Source organism: Anoplolepis gracilipes, chromosome 5, assembly GCF_047496725.1.
Source record: "Anoplolepis gracilipes chromosome 5, ASM4749672v1, whole genome shotgun sequence".
Lineage (NCBI taxonomy): Eukaryota > Metazoa > Arthropoda > Insecta > Hymenoptera > Formicidae > Anoplolepis > Anoplolepis gracilipes.
This window is the reverse complement of record NC_132974.1, coordinates 11,813,070-11,831,394: the sequence shown is the minus strand read 5'-3', so window position 1 is coordinate 11,831,394 and position 18,325 is coordinate 11,813,070. Positions and strand designations below refer to the sequence as shown.

The following is an 18,325-nucleotide window of genomic DNA, read 5'->3' as shown; positions in this document are numbered from 1 at the left end:
AAACTATACTTGTTGAATAAGACTCTGCTATCATTTCTACTTCTCTAGTATAAGCATGGTGATATAACTTATATAGAAAGAGACACTCATATTTCTATCCATTAAATAACAAGATCTTTATTTACAAAAAGAAAGTATAATTTTCTAATCACTTAACTATGTATTAGATGATTTAGTCTCTACATTCCTCGACATTCTTGTTTCTACCTCCAAAACATACTGTTTCATTGCCTTTTCATAAATACTATCTTGTGATAATTCTTCCTGCTACAAATTCAATATATTTTTAATATAATATATTAAACAATTTAATTTAAATAAAAAATCAAATAACTTACTGTACATTCTTCTTCTATCGTTTTGTATATAGATAGAAACTTTTGAGTTGCAGATTTTATACTTTCGTTTGCCAAATTAGTAGCTGGTATAAAGCTTTGATCCTTGTGAAACCTTCTGTAAGAACAAACATAGTTTAGTGATATAACTTATATAGAAAGAGACACAATATTTTATTCAATGTAAGATAGTAAAACATCTTACACTCGAATACTATCCTCTTGATAAAAGATAGGTCTGATTTCTTTTTTTGGCAGTCGTCTATCGTATTTAGGTTCGTATTTTGGAGGGAAAGCCTCATACACTGCCAACCATAACGGTTTGTCTTCTTCTTTCATAGCTTTACCCTTTAATAGCGAGGTAACTCTGAAATTCATTCCCATTATGTAGATATGTAACTATTTGAAATATTTAATTAAATTGCTTATTAAATATTGTTAACAAGAGTTCTACAGTTCTCTTAATTTTCCAAAAAATTATAATACAAATATACAAGAAGTAAACAAAAAACATCCAAATTTTTATCCAAAAACTCTTTAATTTCAAATAAAACTCATACATTTTAAACATTTAAAATAAACTTCATATATTGATAAAATATTATTTGAAGAAAATTATTCTATAGGTTTAAAAGACAATTGCTAATTTAATTCTTGTACATATAAACTCAAAAATCATTAAAAGGAAGGAAAGGATTACGAAGAGTGCATACACTCACCTGGTATAAATTGTACCAATTTTTTCCAATCTGCTTTGTGCCATAGTGTATCTCTTTCAACGTGACAGTTCAAATAGATTATAAAGAAAATTCGTTTCAGAAAACCCAGTGATTCGTCTTCACGGATACTAACTTAACCTAACCTAACTTTTCAAACATTATCACAAAATTTAATCGCCATTTTTAAAACGGTACAGGGTGGTATGAAAAGAAAGTCCCTAAAAACTAGCACGCGATTGCTAGTGACTTTTTGAAGTGACAGTTTGACTAACCTAACCTACCAGTTTCCCGCGCAAAGAGAACTGAGTCGTGCTCGCGTAGCTTTCAAAGCGTTTTGTGAATTTATATGAATTTTTTCGTTACAACAAATCGTGTAAATAATATTAGATTTTGTAATTAATTGCATCAAAGATGGATACGGAGATCGATCAGAATCTGGAGCAGATAACGCGCGAATATGTTGATTTCCTCGATGACATGGTAGATATTTTAACACACAATCAACATTTATTGTCAATACAGTAGTCTTTCATACCGGCTACATCTTTTAATTCTAATAATTTTATTTAATATATATATATATATATATATATAATTTAATTATATTTTATTACAAAGTGTTATAAGGATTATATCATTATTTACATATGTTGATTTTGTTTACAGGAAGATCAAGGCATATATGCCACAATGGTTAAAAATATGATTCAGGAAAATAAATATAGGTTAGTTGTGAATATCAATGATTTGAGAAGGAAAAATCCTGTGCGTACAGCAAGGTATAATAGATTTATTTCTTCTGTTCTTATAGCGTGGACAAAAATTGGTTGCAATGTTTTAAAGAGTTAAGATTAATTTTAAATTAATATGTTACAGTTTATTAAATAATTCTTTTGAGGAACAACTGGCATTCCAAAATGCCTTACAACAGTATATTTCAAGTATAGATATTGATTATGCCAAAAGCAACAAAGATTTTTTTGTAGCTTTTGAAGGTAGCTTTGGAAACAAACATGTTACACCAAGAACACTTACCTCACGTTATCTGGGTAACTTGGTATGTGTGGAAGGTATCGTCACGAAATGTAAGTACCTACAGAGAAAAAAATGTAACATTCAACCAGATTTATTAAATTTATCTAAATTTGTTTAATCCTGAGCGATTTAATTCATTTGCATATAAGCTTACATTAAAATATTTTTATTATTTAGAAATTTATCTTTTCATGAAACTAACACATATAAAATTATTTATTGTAGGTTCACTAGTACGACCAAAAGTTGTAAGAAGCGTCCATTACTGTGATGTGACAAAAACAGTCCTAGAGAGAGCCTATTCAGATCTAACTTCCTTGGAAGCTTTCCCACATTCTGCTATTTATCCAACTACTGTAATTATTTATACAATATTTAAATAAAAAATATCTATTAATGTCAGAGAAATTCATCTTTTGATTGTAGGATGAAGATGGCAATCCACTGGAAACAGAATTTGGTTTGTCCATTTACAAAGATCATCAAACACTCACTATACAAGAGATGCCAGAGAAAGCTCCAGCTGGACAGCTCCCACGAAGTGTGGATGTAATCTGTGATAATGATTTGGTGGACTTATGCAAGCCCGGAGATCGAGTACAGATTGTTGGGAATTATCGATGTCTCCCAGGAAAGCAAGGCGGATACACGACTGGCACTTTTAAGTACGTGACAGACAAAGATCGAAAATTATTTCTCAATTTAATTTTGACTTGTAAATCCTTTCTATTTTCATCTAAATGTATTATGTCACAATAATTATCTGTGCACAATCAGAACTGTTCTAATCGCCAACAATGTGATGCAACTGAGCAAGGAAGCCAATCTCGCAATCTCTCACGACGACGTGGCCATGTGCAAAAAACTGGCAAAGAACAATCCCTGCAAAAATATCTTCGAACTCCTCGCAAAGTCCCTCGCACCATCTATACATGGCAATGAGTACATCAAAAAGGCAATCTTGTGTCTATTGTTAGGTGGCGTGGAAAAGATCTTGTCAAATGGTACGAGGCTAAGAGGGTAAGAATTAACAAGGTTCTTCATGCATTTTATTGTTTCGTAAGCTTTGAATTTTAAGAAATTTGATTTGAGAGATCTGATATTGCAAAGATATTTATAATTTTGCAAGTTTAGTAAAATTCCTAAAAGAAGAGAAAAAAATGTATAGTTGATAGCAAGTGGTAAAAGTTTTGTCTCCTCTGTCTTAATATTCATTAACAATTTCGGAATAATAATCAAAACATTTTTTATACATTAGAGACATAAACGTGTTGCTAATTGGAGATCCATCAGTGGCCAAATCGCAGCTACTACGTTATGTGTTGTGTACCGCTCCACGAGCAATTCCAACCACCGGACGTGGATCTTCTGGTGTTGGTCTGACAGCGGCGGTTACAGTCGACCAGGAAACCGGCGAGCGTAGGCTAGAAGCGGGCGCGATGGTGTTGGCTGATCGTGGTGTTATTTGCATCGACGAATTCGACAAGATGTCGGATATCGACAGGACGGCGATACACGAGGTGATGGAGCAAGGCAGAATTACAATCGCTAAGGCTGGCATCCACGCCAGTCTAAATGCTCGTTGTTCAGTATTAGCGGCTGCGAATCCTGTATACGGAAGAGTAAGTTCGTCCTCTTGTATCCTCTTGAAGAAGTAGATTTCAAGATGAAAAGGAAAATAATTATTAAAAAATTCAAGCCTTTAAAGGATTTTCTATAATTTATAGAAAGGCAAACTTAAATCAGATTTGCTCCTTTGCAGAAATATTTCTGTAAAACTAAAAATTGCAGCCGTTTTCATATATATAAATAAAATATATAGTAATTAAAATATATAGTTAGATTAATATTTAACAATTAAATGAAATAACATTCATATATACAAAATGAAATATCTAATGGTGAGAGAGAAGGTAGAATATTAATGAAAGCTTTTGCTCTAATTTCAGTACGATCAATACAAGACACCTATGGAGAACATTGGCTTGCAAGATTCTCTGTTGTCGCGTTTTGATTTGCTTTTTGTTATGTTAGACGTGATCGATTCGGATCAAGATCACATAATCAGTGATCACGTCGTCAGAATGCATCGATATAGAAATCCTCTGGAGCAAGATGGAGAGGCTTTGAGTTTAGGTTCCAAATTGGATATGTTGACCACGAAAAATCCGGATGATGTAGCTACTGAGGAGGCACAAACTCAAGTTTATCAGAAATATGATCCACTTCTACATGGACAGACGCGTTCTAAAAAGTAAATATATTTGCCATCTATACATGTTCTATTATTAAAAATATAATGAGGTTTTATTCGATTAATTATAAATGCTGATTTTGTAAAGATTTTATATAAAGAGATCTATTTTATACGAATTTTTTTCAGCGACCAAATTCTCACCATACAGTTCATGAGAAAGTACATTCACATCGCACGATGCATGAAACCCAAACTCACGGAAGAAGCCAGTGCCGTTATCGCGGAAGAGTATTCAAAACTTCGGTCGGAAGATATGGTGGAATATGATGTTGCAAGGGTAAGTCTTGACATTTTTGTTTCTACAGGTTCCAAAATAAAGTTCCAATTAACACTATACATTAAAATGTATAATGAGAAAGAAGTTATAGATATATCTCATTCTACATAATTTTCAGACTCAACCGATAACTGCGAGAACCTTGGAAACGCTGATCCGGTTGGCGACAGCACATGCAAAGGCACGACTCTCGAAGAACGTGGAAGAGGAAGACGCACGCGCCGCAATAGAGCTGGTGCAGTTCGCTTACTTCAAGCGTGTACTGGAAAAGGAAAAAAGGAAGCGACGACGTCGCGACAGTGATGTGTCGGAGAATGGAGGCGACATTGATGAGAGCAGACAACCGAAACGTAAAAAGACGAAAGATTCGGGCGACGATCCATACGAGTATGACAGCGATGATGCGCTCGACGAGCAGGATGCGACGAGCAGGAGAATAACCAGAACGCAATCACAAAGGATCAGCACGCGCACGTCGCCGAGTCGCACAGAGACTACAGAGACTGCGGAGACTGCTGCGGAGAGCATGGAGATTTCCGTTCCGGAAACAGCGACACCGACGATCACGCAGGAAAGGTAATTTTATTCGAAAAAAAATGTATTCTTATGTTTTAAAATTATAATATAAAGTAGTTTAAAATTATTATAAAAATTATTATTTAAATAAGTACGAAATTATTATTTAAATAAGTACTTTTTTCTCTTTTAACTTTTTACATCTCTTTATGTCTTAAATATTTTATATATATATATATATACATTTTTATATTTTTGTTAATGTATTTGATAAAACAAAAAAATTGAGTGAAGAGAAAGCATATTTTAAATTAATTTTATTCTAATTTTTAGACTTACAATTTTCAAGTCATCACTTCACAAGTTGTTTCAAGATCGTAGAACTCAGACAATTCCATTGAGAGAAGTAACAAGTTATCTAAACACAACACAATCTTTGAACTTTACAAACGATGAGATCAACGCTGCCATCGACGTCATGACCGAGGCAAACCAAATTATGGCAGCAGAAGACAATATCTTCCTGATATAAAATCTTACTGATAATAATTTATGTTTTTTTAATCGAAACACACGCGCAAATTTGAAATAAGATTTTTCGTTCAATGCAATTAGATTACAAGCAAAAAAATTATCCATGTCTATAATAAATAATCGAAGACTTTATATAAGATACGTAGCGATATCTACATTATTCAATTTATGTACGTATTGATAGTACTTTTTAAAAAATTATTTTTTTATCGTTTGCGTATATATTAATGATTGAGTAACAATAACGAATTTTATACGATTTTACGCATAATCTAACAACATTTATTTGTCCCATATTTGACAACACATTAGCACATAAACTAGCAACAATCATCAACATTCATTTACACTGACATAAACATAACGCTAAATTCGCTTCTGTAAATGCATATATATATATATATATACGCATAACATATCGACCCTGCGTGTGCATATTATTGTGCCAACATCGATCGCGTAAAGTTTGACGGATTTATTCGACATACTCACATACATATATTCTTTGTTTTATAAAAATTCACGACAATATCATATATAAATATTCCAATTGTCTTTCCTACATTCAACATGCACATATATAATCGACACAATCTCGTTTGAAAATAAGTTACATCTTTGGTCAAGTAACTGTTTCTCGAGTCTTGCACGACTGTTGTTTTATCTTAAAGCATCACCCGTAGTAGCATTACTGTGCTAATTATAACAGAGATAATGTAACATCAACATCAAGTTCGCTAACACTTTACAACCGCCGATATCAAATCAATCAATTCGCGTAGATCTATTAATTACGATGCAGGCCCTCCCTCAGGATATATTCTTGTTGTAAGGAAGAAAGAATAAGCAATTCACGATCCTATCATTTTCACAGAAAATCGGGACCATCTTGACAAAAGTATCTACGACGAATCGCATCTTAATTGTACTCACAGTTGCCCTTAACAACGCTATCCAACTATTACTTGCACAGTGATTAACTTTGTATATCGTATAAAATTCACTACAATTACCTGTTGTGTTCAACAACATGATCGATGAAGATACATGAACGATACACAGGAAATCTTTTTATGGGCATTTTTAAACAAATCGATGCTCAAGGATTTAAAGAAATTTTCGTATGGACAATCTATTCGACACACACATACACACACACACACATACATACATACAAATAATGCCCTGACATTCGATACGAAATGAGCATGTATCTCAATTACAATTTTCTTTCGTTAGGAAATCGATTCCTTTAACATAGTGAGCTTCAACAAACAATGCACACAACAGGAAGTTCAAAAAGCATATAGAACTGTTCTTCGATATAGCAAAATATTAACATAACAGTTCTTGGCAATTTTTGATCGAAGCTCAACACGTTAAAGTTTTTCGTGATTGGTTTCAAACGATTAAAATTATTAGGCACATACCATATTTTCTTCCTCAGATTTCTTTCTTCTTGATGCAAAATCTTTAGGCTTGTGTAAAGGAAGAAAAAATTTGTTTTTTACTGCTCTAACGACAGGAATCCTCGCTTTACAATCTGCTTCTGATTATAGCCTAATTAAATAGTTCTTAATCGTAGTACGGTTTATAAGATTTAAAGCTCGTCTTCGCTGGATTCGCTACTGTAAGCTAATTGCTCCTTCCACCATTCCCGAACTTCCAACATGACACTGGAAACTTTAGGCACAGTTGTCTTGTTGTTCAACACTTCCCTTTGTTGCCTGCTTTGTTCTGTATTTTCCGTCAGATGAGGTAAATTATTTTTCACCATCGCTGAAAGAAATTCGGAGAGGAGAAGCGTAATTCATAGTCATATTTATTATTAGTACTAAAGTGCAGTGATATGAAAGCCATCGCTCAAACTTACTCGGCGGTCTGCTGTTTCTTTTCTTCGATACCGCAATCTTATCTTTCTCCGATCTTACGGATGCGGGATCCGACAACGTCGGAGCCAGATATTTTCTTCCCGAAGCACTCCCTATGCTGTCCGATCTTGGAAGTACCACCGGTTTCTTAGCTCTATGTTTTGGAACTTCGACATCCTAATTGTCAGAAGATAATTTGAATTTTACTATATAAGAGATTTGTTATATAATTTTTGTTATAACTTTATTAAAATTCACATAAGCAATTACAATGTAAAAATTCTAGCACATACATAATAATATTTTAGAAATTATCTAGAAATTTATTTATTTTATATATTTTTTTGAAAGTTTTAAAGGAAAAACTATGATTTGTTAATTTTGATGTAAAAAATTTTTATAAATTTCTTTTTTTTTTTTTTTTTTTTTTTTTAGGATACTTTTTACACTTTTTTAGGCAACTTTTCTACTAAAAATATTTGTATAGTAAAAAAAAAAAAAAAAGAAAAAAAAAAGAAAAAAAAAGCAAATAAGATAAAACATACTTTCGTCTCAGTCTCTTCCTCTCGATCGACACAAATTTCCTTGCTTTTTTCCTCTTTGCTTTTCTCCTGATCCTGGGGCAGCACGGCCGCATTATTCGTAGCACGAAGTCCGGCGATGAGACTATTTTGTTGCTTCTACAAGAATATAGAAAAAAGAAAAAGATTATTTTCTCGATGCGATTTTGAAGTCAACCGATCCTCACCGCTCGTATCTTTTTCAAACAACCCTGTAACCAAGTTCTAATGGTTTGCTTGGCTACTTCCTCCTCAATTATGTATTCGAACTCTTCCCGAGCGAGCAATTCCTCCAGTTGGAGCGCTTTTCTTATGTCCACTGAACGATACGATAACATACTGAAAAATTTTTCAATTTAGGAAGCTTTTTGACGATTAAACTCGCGAATGATATAAGACTTTTTACATATATTGTCTATGTATAATTGAAGAATTCGTAAACCAAATGGTAAAACATAAGAAGGATGAAAAGATCTAAAAGCATTTTACCAAATTAATTAATATCTCAGATATTATTAAAAACTTATAAACTAATAAAGAGAATAAACACGTTTAATATCACAATCAGTTTCACGAAACTTACTTAATGACATCGTGAAAGGTGACGTCCTCACCATTGTGTAGTCGCTCGAGTTCATAACACATATACTTGAAGAGCAAGCGGTCTTTCTGCGGATCAGTTTCCAATCTACCTTTCAATAACCGCAAAATAAACTTCACCTGTAATATGTTAGTTTTATTATTTGCGTTTCTTACGCAAATTATATCGTCTCACTGGATGCAAGATTATTCATTTGAAACTTATCAAGTAAGATATCATACCCGTTTCACCGGTATAACACCTTTCTGATGATTATCAACAACATTCCATGTGTTCTGGAAATTCCTTATGTCGGCGTACGATAATAATGCGTCTTCTTCATTTGAGTAAAATAGAGAGAAGTTCTCCATGATAATAGCTATTTGAAAAGCAAAACAAAATTTTCACATTTCTTGCCTCACTAATTAAATTATTGTAAAAATCTAATTAAAAAAATGTTCTCCCTTTTCTATAAAACAAGAGAAAAATAATTTCTTTTTAAATATAAATAATATCCATGTGATTATTTGACTTGTAAATGCTTCTTTAATGCATATTATGTACATACCCACTAAAAGATTCAAGACGATGTAAGTGATAATGACGTAGAAGGTGCAAAAATAAATCAGCGAAGCATGGAAATTGCCACAGTCCGTTTCCCAGTAATTACCCGCCGGTGTGCAATAAGGCGGCTGTATCATGCAGTCGTGCATAATTTTGTTCCAATCCTCTCCTGTCACTATACGAAAAAGCATCGCCACGCCAGTGACCGGTGACTCAAAATTAGCACGTCTGGATTGGAAAAAGATTATGTTTAATTTTTAATATATCACACTAGCGAAAATGATGACATAAGAAACGAGGGGAGATGAAAAAAGATTTCAGTATCATCGAAAAATCCAAATTAAAAAATGTGCTTTCTTTATACTTGTACATTCTAAAATCTGGTGAGAATAATTCTTGAATCGTAAATTAAAAGTTTTATATACTTGCGTGCAAATATATATATAATTTCTCACCTTCCTATGCCTTCTCCGTACTTGACAGTACCAAAGATTATAGTGCCGGCTAACGCGTAAAAGAAGACAAGGAGAAACATGCCGAATATGATGAAGAAACTCTTGCAGACAGACACACCAACTGTCAACATCAGCATCTTGAGAGTCGTATGTTTACCGGTGATGGTGAAGAATCTGAGGATCACAACCATAAATCCAATCACGTAGGATAGGTCATTCTGAAAACAATGCGGTAAATTATAATACTAGGAAAACGAAGTGTGGTCGACGAAGGGGAATTTAACTAGATACATCAAACGTACCTTCATCGTGCAATGTATGATGATCCAGATAACGCCCACGACTGTCACGAGCAAATCGTATCTGTTTCTTCTGGACTGCCAATAGCCACGTGGTGTAAAAGCAATGTTTTTCATGATTACTTCCACGAGGAAGACCAGTGTCAGAATCGTGGAGACCGTAGCCAGCGCTTCCGTGTGTTCCTCCTCGATTCTCCACTTGGAACGAGCAAGATAAAGAAAAAAAAAAGAGGAGAAGACCGCAGATTAAACATGTGCAAACGATTTGTTACACTAACTTTTAGCCACGGTCTAATGGTAGCCGGTAAGGAACAAATGATTCAAAGTAACAGTCTCCAAATTGATGGGGGCTTCTCTATATGTGAGAGTGTGTGTTTTTCTAGTGTCTTCTATTTTGAAATTGGACGTCGCTTTGTCTTTTCAACACGATGCTCGTTGTGATCCTACTAATCCTACCGTTAGATGATTGTCTATCCACATTATTAATAAAATTTGTAAAGAATTAAATAGGAAGCAAGACTGCTCTGATAAAGCTGCTTCTCTCAAGCTCGCGATTAGCGTAGTTTTCAAGCAAAATTGATTCGTTGTAAGAACTTTAAGCTAGCGCATTGAATTTACGCGATCATGCATATGTGTAACTCTCTCTCTCTCTCTAACTACTACATAAATATTTTCTGTAATTAAACTATTAATAAATAAAGCCTATCTAGAGGGCCAATGGAAGCAATCTAAATATACCTAAGTAAATATCAGATAATTATGGAAGTAATCGCATGAAGTCCTGAAAAGTACATATCGCTTCTGAAATGTCTAAAATGAAAGCTTAGCCTAGTTCAACTCACAGAGACACACAGCAGAGCGCTATTTATGAGCACCATAACGGCGATGAACCGTTTGAAATAAATGTTCTGCGTAATGTCGTAGATGAAAGCCCGGAACTTCTTGCCGTCCGGTCTCGGTGGTAAGTGCAATGGCTGGGCGATTTTTAATCGTTTCTTCAAGTCACACCTGCATTAAAATTCATCTCTAGTAGATCGTATCAAGATTGACATGCACCGACGAAATATCTCAAAGCCTCTCACCATCGTCTCTGATCAACCGTCAGCAAAGCGGTGCCTTTGTTCTCGGAATAATTCGCGATCACGACACCCACGAACAACGTTAGACCAATCATACAACCGAGGAAGATATAAATGTGTATATAGATTGCGTGAAGCTGAAAAAATAGGGTAATATAATAAAAATTAGATAAAAATTATCTATTTTTAGACCATAAAATTGGTAAATTGTTAGATGCATATATTAACGTGTCGTAAAATTAATTACTCACAGGACCAAGAGCTTTAATAAGAACATCCCGCACATCGAGCCAGCCTTTAAAAGAAAGTACTTCAAACAGAGCCATCATTGCATCGCCGATGTTGTCAAAATTAAACCGTTTAGGATTAGCCCTGAAATGCGTTACAATATTAGTACTACGAAGAAAAAAAGATATATAAACGTTGCATTAAGAAAGAGAGAGAGAGAGAATTATAGATTGAGATGAATAAAACTGATAGTATATATACATATTATAAAATATAACTGATATGTTTGGTCGAAAGAGAACTAGACTCCATCAACTATTTTATGCTTACCAAACACGCGGTACTAAAATGGACGGATAACTTTCGTTCTGCCCTGGTCGCAGCTTCATTTTCGTCACGAACACTCTTCTCATAAACACGCCGACGCAATCCTCGCGTTTCAAAATAGTAGGATCGTTACATCTCGCTAATCGACCGCCATACAGTTGTACACCGTAGCTCGCAAATATGAACATTAACAGAATCAATAATGTCGATACCTAAATAAAACAGTTCTTTATCAATTATCTTATTTGACGGTTCATAAATTCATGTCATTTCTAAGACTTTTAGGAGAAGGGAAGGAGGACGATGTGTTTTAAAATGCTCAGTATTTACCAACAAAATTTCTTTGAATCCCCTGCAAAGCTCGTAAACAACCTTTCTCATATGCGGTACAAGAGTAAAAATCCTCAATGGTCTGACGCATCGTAATATCATTAACAATTGCGCTCCGGAATTTGGCGGCACACTCTTCGGCATCCAGCATAAGAACACAAGACTCACCTGCAATAATATAATAACGTATACAATTTTATTATATTTATTACAAATTTATTATATTACAATTTATACGTAATTATAATATTGTGTAATCATACGCAATTATGTTCTCAGAATTACAAAAATATTTTATAATATAGAATATTATAAAATACAATTATTTATATATATATATATATATATATATATATATATATATATTCTTAACGTGTTATACATACGATGTAAATGAAGACGTCCAATACAGAGGCGACATCCTTGATGTAAGCCTTGGGTGTGAAAAACAGGCCATCCGCCAAAATCTTAAGCGCCAGTTCGATGCTCATGCAGATAACGAAGCAATATTCGGTTATCTGCAACGCTGGTTCCTCCATCACGCGGTAACGTGGCGTCTCGAACATCATTGAGATGCATGACAATGTCGTGATAAATATCATGACCCAGTCGAGATAAGTCACTAAACCGAGGAAATTGCTGCAGAGAAAGAGATACGAAATTCGTCAGCTTGAGTGTCTATTTTAATTCTATCTCGATATTTTAATATCGCGATGAATCTTACTGTAAGCTCTTGTATTGCACTTTTCTTTCCTTGCCCGTTAAAGGATCCTTCAGTTTCGCATCGTATCTCGCGTAGACGAATAGCTGGCAATACTTTCGGAATTTGCTCTCACGTGGTACCACGAATAACGGTGTGTCAAAGAACGGATGATTCTCTCGCAAATCATCTTCTCGTTGATTTCTAGAGATATAAAAAAAAAAAAGATGATAGAACGTTAGATTGACGGAGATCTTAGAAACATACGGTGTACCTTCGCATTTCCGCCTGTTGTCTCTTAGCTTGAAGCAACTTGATGTCTAAATCGTGCGGCCTGCTACGCGCTGAACTAACTCTGTTTATTCCGCCAATATCTCCATTTTCCATGAGATGCTCATACGTCTGTTTAAGCTTGATCGATCCACTTCGGACGCTTCTTCTGATTGATCTATTTTTATCCGTAAGTAGACAAAAACAAATAAAATAAAAATGAAAACGTAAAATATACGATTTTAACATCGTTATGAATAATATATTAAAAAATATTAAAATTTTTATAACGAATTAAAAAAGAATATTCGATTAGTATATATATATATATATATATATAGTTCTACTTTTTAAATTTTTAAATCTATAAGTGTCGATTCTCTTAGATTCTTTTACTAATAAATTTTTGCATTTTATTCTTACTTTTTTTGATCAATGCGAAGCTGTTTGGCACTGCTAACAGTACCCTGTGGTTTTAAAAGTCCTTTTCCTGGTACTGGAATCATGGCGGAATCTCCCAATAGTAATCTCTGATTGTTGGAATCACTGCAAACAATTAAAAATTAGTTTCAAATCCAAACTTGAGAATAGTAAGACTGCGACGTGATGTTTAACTTACTTTATAATATAAATGACAGCTGCTTTCTTCAAATTATTGACGACACTTCTCACCTTTGGTGGATTGTTCAAGATCTTCACCGGACGTTGTTTTCTATATACTATTTTTGAATCGAACGTCTCGTTAGTTCTCTTAGCATTTTCATTCTCCTCGTCTTCTACTTCAATCACAAATTGTCGCATAAAGCTCTCACGCACCTTAGAAAAAAATGGATCGAATATTGATTTCAATGCATCGAATTATTATTATACATATTTTCATATTATATATGTTGAATTAATTATTTATATATATTTCCTTTAAATTAATATTATAGTTAAAATTTATTAAAATTATCAATAACGAATCGCAAAAGGATAATATTTTTTCCCGAACCTTTGGCAGATTAAAGTCCGACGGTACTTTGTGAAGACATGTCATTTGCGGGCTATCCGGAAATTTTTCAAAGATCCTCAGTCTGAAGGGCAAGCTCTCCTTTATCTCGGCACTTTGTTCACGAAATTTTAATTGTTTCAATTTCTTTATGTCTTCGTCCAATTCAAGATTATCTAGAATTACTGCGACGAAAAGACTCAACACAATCTGAAAGGATAATTCTAATTAATTACATTAATAAATATCCGTTTATATAATATTAACATGCATTTATTGCATCTAAGAAATATCAAGGAAAAAGTACGTACTAAAGTGACGAAGAGATGATATAAAATGAAATATACTGCGACTAGAGGTGCCATCGTTTCATGAGTTCGTAGCATGGTCTCGTCCATAACATCAACCCAGGCTTCTTGGGTGAGAATTTGGAACATCGACATAAATGCCTAAAAAATTTAAGCTTTAAGTTTAGATTATATACAATTGTGTAGCAATAATTTCATGAAAGTATTAAAGTGACTTACCTCGGGAAAAGTTTCAAATTTGGTAAAGTCGCAGAGAAAACAAAAAAGTTGCATAGAAATGCTGGAAGATATCACCAGCAGGCACATGGTAAAAATAATGAGACTGCCGAGTTTCTTGCCAGGACCGAAAATTTTATAGACGAAGTCTTCCAACATCGGCGACGCTTTAATAAGCCGGACTACTCTGAGAACCTTTTCGTACATAAAAATATAAAATATTAAAAATCTATTATTGTTTTCCCAAACTTTACTTAAATTTTTAAAAGTTCAAAAATCAGTGGCTAAGAATTTAAAATAATGAATTTAAAGAATATAGATTCAAGTGTAGAACAAAAATGAAGGAAAGTGAAACAACACGAGAAACAAAGAACCGGAGATAACTGATAGAGACCTGAAAGTAAGTGAATCCAGAGAGATAAAAGAACGGAATAATGTGTATAGTTGTGCCGATGGCAAGCAGCAATTCGAACTTGTGAATCGAATGTTTATAGTAACTCCGGAATCCCAGGCACCATATCTTGAAGAGCGTCTCCAAGTCCAGGAGTATCGTGAAGGCGATCTCGGCCCAATAATAATTATCGTAGTACGTGTTCCTCGGTTTTTCGTCGTGTTTGAAGCTCATTGTTGCGGTAGTGACACCGTTCGCTAGGATTACGCACATTACTACCATACGAAAGTACGGCGATCTGAGGATAGCGTGACAAACTGGAGACGCAAGACCACCATGCTTATTCTCATCTAATGTCACCAACTTCCAACCGTTATCATCTCCAGTCAATATCTATAATAATAAAATAATAAGTTGAATTAAATATGTATATTGAATTTCAATATGCAATCAAAATTATATCATTATTTGTTTGCAATTTAATTTCAAATAACCATGTTTATACACAGTGTTTTATTGACTTTAAAATAAATTAAAAAACAAAGAGAATAATTCTCTCTCTTTTTTCTCTCAAAAATTTCGAGACAGATAGGTAAATAACCTGCGATGCTGAACTATTGCTAATGTGGCCTCTGACGCCCCACATTTGTTGAAATTGCACTCGGATTTCATTGAAGGTCTCGGTGATGACGGCAATGAAGACGTTCTTCACCAACCAAGCCAGAAAGAATATCATCGTGCTGAAGTAGAGAACCGCGCGCCATGCCGGTAAACTGTCGATCGCACGATACATGATAAAGACCCATCCTTCTTGAGAAGCCGCTTGGTATACAGTAAAGATGCTGGTAGCTAAAAGTTTCAAATCAAAATTTCACATATCTCGCAACACAATTGTAAAAATTTTAATTTTTTAATTTCTATTGAAAATTTATACTTTTAAAGACATTAAAATATATAAAAAATATATATTTCGATAATATCATATTATATTTATAATAAAGCTAAAAATATTTGTTTTGAAGAGAGAAATTATAGTTACTTTTGTAATATTTTTGGAGGATATAATACACAAGTAACATGAATTGTCATGGAAAACCAATTCACATAGATTCTAACAAAGATATTAACATTATCTACTACCAAACTCATCAAATCCATTGAAGCCTATGATATACTTGGACAATTCCAGTTTCATGCACATCATTCCTTCGGGGCACTGATATCCAGACTCCGGATCGGTGGAGCAAAACGTGTCGGGAATAGCTAAACTATTGATCGTAATGTAATTCGGATCGGTTGTGTTCAATACGCAATGATTTCTCAGCTCGCCAAAGAATTGCACTCCCAAAAGACCGTACAAGGACATGAAGAACAAGAAAAAAAGCGTGACGTTGTAGATCTGCTGGCTCGAGCGTCTGTATAAAAATTGAATAATTAAATAAATTTGCGAAATTTCTCGCTTTTAAGTTTTTTTACGTATCAGTTATCAGTTTAAATATTTAATTCTCTTACTTAAAAATTTGATTGATTCTGGCTTTGGGCATCGAAAATTTGAGGAAGACTCGGAGGAAACGTATCATGATCAACGGCCGTGGGGCCCGCATAATCGAAGCGTAACTAAACTTTATGAGGAAACCCAGCATCTCGAACATTTGCAGGATCACGGACAGCCAGAGGAAGATCACCATACTAGCGTCGAATTGGCACCAATGGTCTTTCAAATAGGACTTGTCTCTCTGCGCAATACCATTAGCAATTTTATTTTATTCCACATAAATAATACAGTGATATATAATCATATAGAAAAATTTCACTCTCCATTTTCTAACATTTTTTTGACATTTGAAATATTTGGTATAACATTCGTGAGAGATTTTTTTAGTTAAAAAATTTGAAAAATTAATATATTTATTCAATTCTTCCTCGATGAAGAGAACGACCTTTACCTTTAGTATTCCTCGTATGTGCATCTTGGCAATCATTTCAGCAGTGAATAGAAAGGTAACTATTAGATCGCAAATGAAGGTGACATATTGGAGAGATGGTACTTTCTCAAAGGTTTTTGGTGTGTTCAGGCAAACGGAGGCCAACGAAACTAGGGCGCAAAATCGCATCAATCTCCTCACCCATAACTGAAATCATGTAAAGTAGTTTTCAGAAAAATTGGAGCTCTTTTCGCTCTCTCCTTGTTGATCTGCGCTTCCTCTCTCACCTTGTTGACCCATTCTATGTCAGCGCTCTCATTGAGGGACTCCTCCGGACCATAATCAGCCAGGACGGGTTCCCCCTTGAGGCTCTGCTTCCGCCCCAACATCATAATAGGAATTATGTTCGCAATGGTGAGGCCTTGAAATAAAATAAACGAGCAGTTTTATTGAAAAATATGTTCACATTGATGCTAAAATTAAACAAACACCATTATTATAAATAATTTCTAGAAATTATTATATATATTTCCTAGAAATTTTATATGTAATTAATTAAATAATTATTATATTTCTTGTGTTTATATATATATATCTATATATATATATATATATTCAATGATATTACACCAATTGTTCTATATAAAATATTGTGTATTATTCGATTACATTTAATTAATAATATATTGTAAAATTTATATAATAATACGTATTAATACATATTTGAATTTAAAAAAAATTTAGAACATAAGATTTATATATATTTAAAGTGGATATTTCATATAAGTTCTTTGAATTAGATATATAATTTTAAAAAATAATATAAAATAGTAGTTTACACAATCGAAAGAATTAATCGAAGAAAAATTTAAGAAATAAGTATAATTTAACAATAATCGAAGAAATATTTGATCTTTCTCCAAACTTTGTTATATCTGCGCAAAGATCAATGTGTTATTTATGTACATATTATCAAGGGATTCACACCTTTCTTTTAGCTGTTTGCGGAAAACGACGGACACTGCCTTTACGGCAATTTCTATAGACTACATCTTCGGTATAAAGCAACGGTAAAGCTCAACGTGTAATAAACATCTCAGAGGTAATAACAAGCTGTCGCGATGCCGCGACGAACATGCCTCGGCCGTCTCACCAGCGGTCCAGCACGGCCGAAAGTTGGAGCGGACGAGCATGAGCAGTACGTGCTCCCCGCCTCTCGGGAAAATCAATATTTCACTAAACGAATTTCCAAAAATCAAAAGATTTCCAAGTTGTATTCAAAAGAGTTCTATCAAAATTATTATTCTTCTTTAATTAAACTGTTTCTCACGGCGATTTGTTTATAGGGAAGTTAATACATGTATCATCAATATTCTGACAACGGAAATGTTAGTCCTCTGATGCATACATCTCGATGTATAAACTTTCAACGTACCTGAAAAATTACATACAGCTAATGTAATGTTTAAAATGACAATTAAAACGTTATAAGAAATATTGATCATTAATCAGAAAATTGAATAAATATGGAAAGAGATAGAGATGGGAAAACATCTTT

General features: G+C 33.8%; 3 protein-coding genes across 3 annotated transcripts; 1 reads left to right on the top strand and 2 right to left on the bottom strand.

Annotated features, from left to right (window-relative positions):
- Nucleotides 1–91: 91 nt before the first annotated feature.
- Mrps23 (mitochondrial ribosomal protein S23) lies at nucleotides 92–1,251 on the bottom strand. Its single transcript, XM_072893307.1, has 4 exons — nucleotides 1,055–1,251; nucleotides 541–702; nucleotides 339–453; nucleotides 92–267 (listed from the first exon to the last, which is right to left on the bottom strand). Exons 1-4 carry the CDS (start codon nucleotides 1,096–1,098, stop codon nucleotides 157–159), a joined length of 432 nt encoding a protein of 143 aa, XP_072749408.1. The 5' UTR covers nucleotides 1,099–1,251; the 3' UTR covers nucleotides 92–156.
- Nucleotides 1,252–1,320: 69 nt separating this feature from the next.
- Mcm3 (minichromosome maintenance 3) lies at nucleotides 1,321–5,816 on the top strand. The gene is made up of 11 exons (XM_072893301.1): nucleotides 1,321–1,534; nucleotides 1,721–1,833; nucleotides 1,931–2,139; nucleotides 2,315–2,445; nucleotides 2,516–2,754; nucleotides 2,867–3,109; nucleotides 3,348–3,711; nucleotides 4,039–4,343; nucleotides 4,473–4,623; nucleotides 4,742–5,199; nucleotides 5,473–5,816. Exons 1-11 carry the CDS (start codon nucleotides 1,466–1,468, stop codon nucleotides 5,669–5,671), a joined length of 2,481 nt encoding a protein of 826 aa, XP_072749402.1. The 5' UTR covers nucleotides 1,321–1,465; the 3' UTR covers nucleotides 5,672–5,816.
- Nucleotides 5,817–6,077: 261 nt separating this feature from the next.
- LOC140666282 (sodium leak channel NALCN-like) lies at nucleotides 6,078–18,308 on the bottom strand. Its single transcript, XM_072893295.1, has 29 exons — nucleotides 17,755–18,308; nucleotides 17,055–17,188; nucleotides 16,789–16,974; nucleotides 16,355–16,578; nucleotides 15,983–16,257; nucleotides 15,444–15,691; nucleotides 14,846–15,235; nucleotides 14,455–14,646; nucleotides 14,239–14,376; nucleotides 13,931–14,137; nucleotides 13,556–13,752; nucleotides 13,360–13,482; nucleotides 12,941–13,114; nucleotides 12,691–12,870; nucleotides 12,353–12,605; nucleotides 11,967–12,134; nucleotides 11,640–11,848; nucleotides 11,333–11,453; nucleotides 11,085–11,218; nucleotides 10,845–11,010; nucleotides 10,006–10,200; nucleotides 9,704–9,921; nucleotides 9,253–9,476; nucleotides 8,927–9,063; nucleotides 8,688–8,824; nucleotides 8,293–8,443; nucleotides 8,090–8,224; nucleotides 7,547–7,721; nucleotides 6,078–7,452 (listed from the first exon to the last, which is right to left on the bottom strand). Exons 2-29 carry the CDS (start codon nucleotides 17,157–17,159, stop codon nucleotides 7,274–7,276), a joined length of 5,241 nt encoding a protein of 1,746 aa, XP_072749396.1. The 5' UTR covers nucleotides 17,160–17,188; nucleotides 17,755–18,308; the 3' UTR covers nucleotides 6,078–7,273.
- Between the last annotated feature and the right edge of the window lie 17 nt (nucleotides 18,309–18,325).

Coding starts and splice junctions, on each gene's coding strand:
- Mrps23 (XM_072893307.1), bottom strand. CDS start 1,098: ATGGCACAAAGCAGATTGGAAAAAATTGGTACAATTTATACCAG. Junction 703..1,054: donor ATTGGTACAATTTATACCAG/GTGAGTGTATGC, acceptor AATGAATTTCAG/AGTTACCTCGCTATTAAAGG. Junction 454..540: donor CAAGAGGATAGTATTCGAGT/GTAAGATGTTTT, acceptor TTGTTCTTACAG/AAGGTTTCACAAGGATCAAA.
- Mcm3 (XM_072893301.1), top strand. CDS start 1,466: ATGGATACGGAGATCGATCAGAATCTGGAGCAGATAACGCGCGAATAT. Junction 1,535..1,720: donor TTGATTTCCTCGATGACATG/GTAGATATTTTA, acceptor TTTTGTTTACAG/GAAGATCAAGGCATATATGC. Junction 2,446..2,515: donor CTGCTATTTATCCAACTACT/GTAATTATTTAT, acceptor TTTTGATTGTAG/GATGAAGATGGCAATCCACT.
- LOC140666282 (XM_072893295.1), bottom strand. CDS start 17,159: ATGATGTTGGGGCGGAAGCAGAGCCTCAAGGGGGAACCCGTCCTGGCT. Junction 16,975..17,054: donor ACATAGAATGGGTCAACAAG/GTGAGAGAGGAA, acceptor ACATGATTTCAG/TTATGGGTGAGGAGATTGAT. Junction 16,258..16,354: donor AGAATCAATCAAATTTTTAA/GTAAGAGAATTA, acceptor ATTTTTATACAG/ACGCTCGAGCCAGCAGATCT.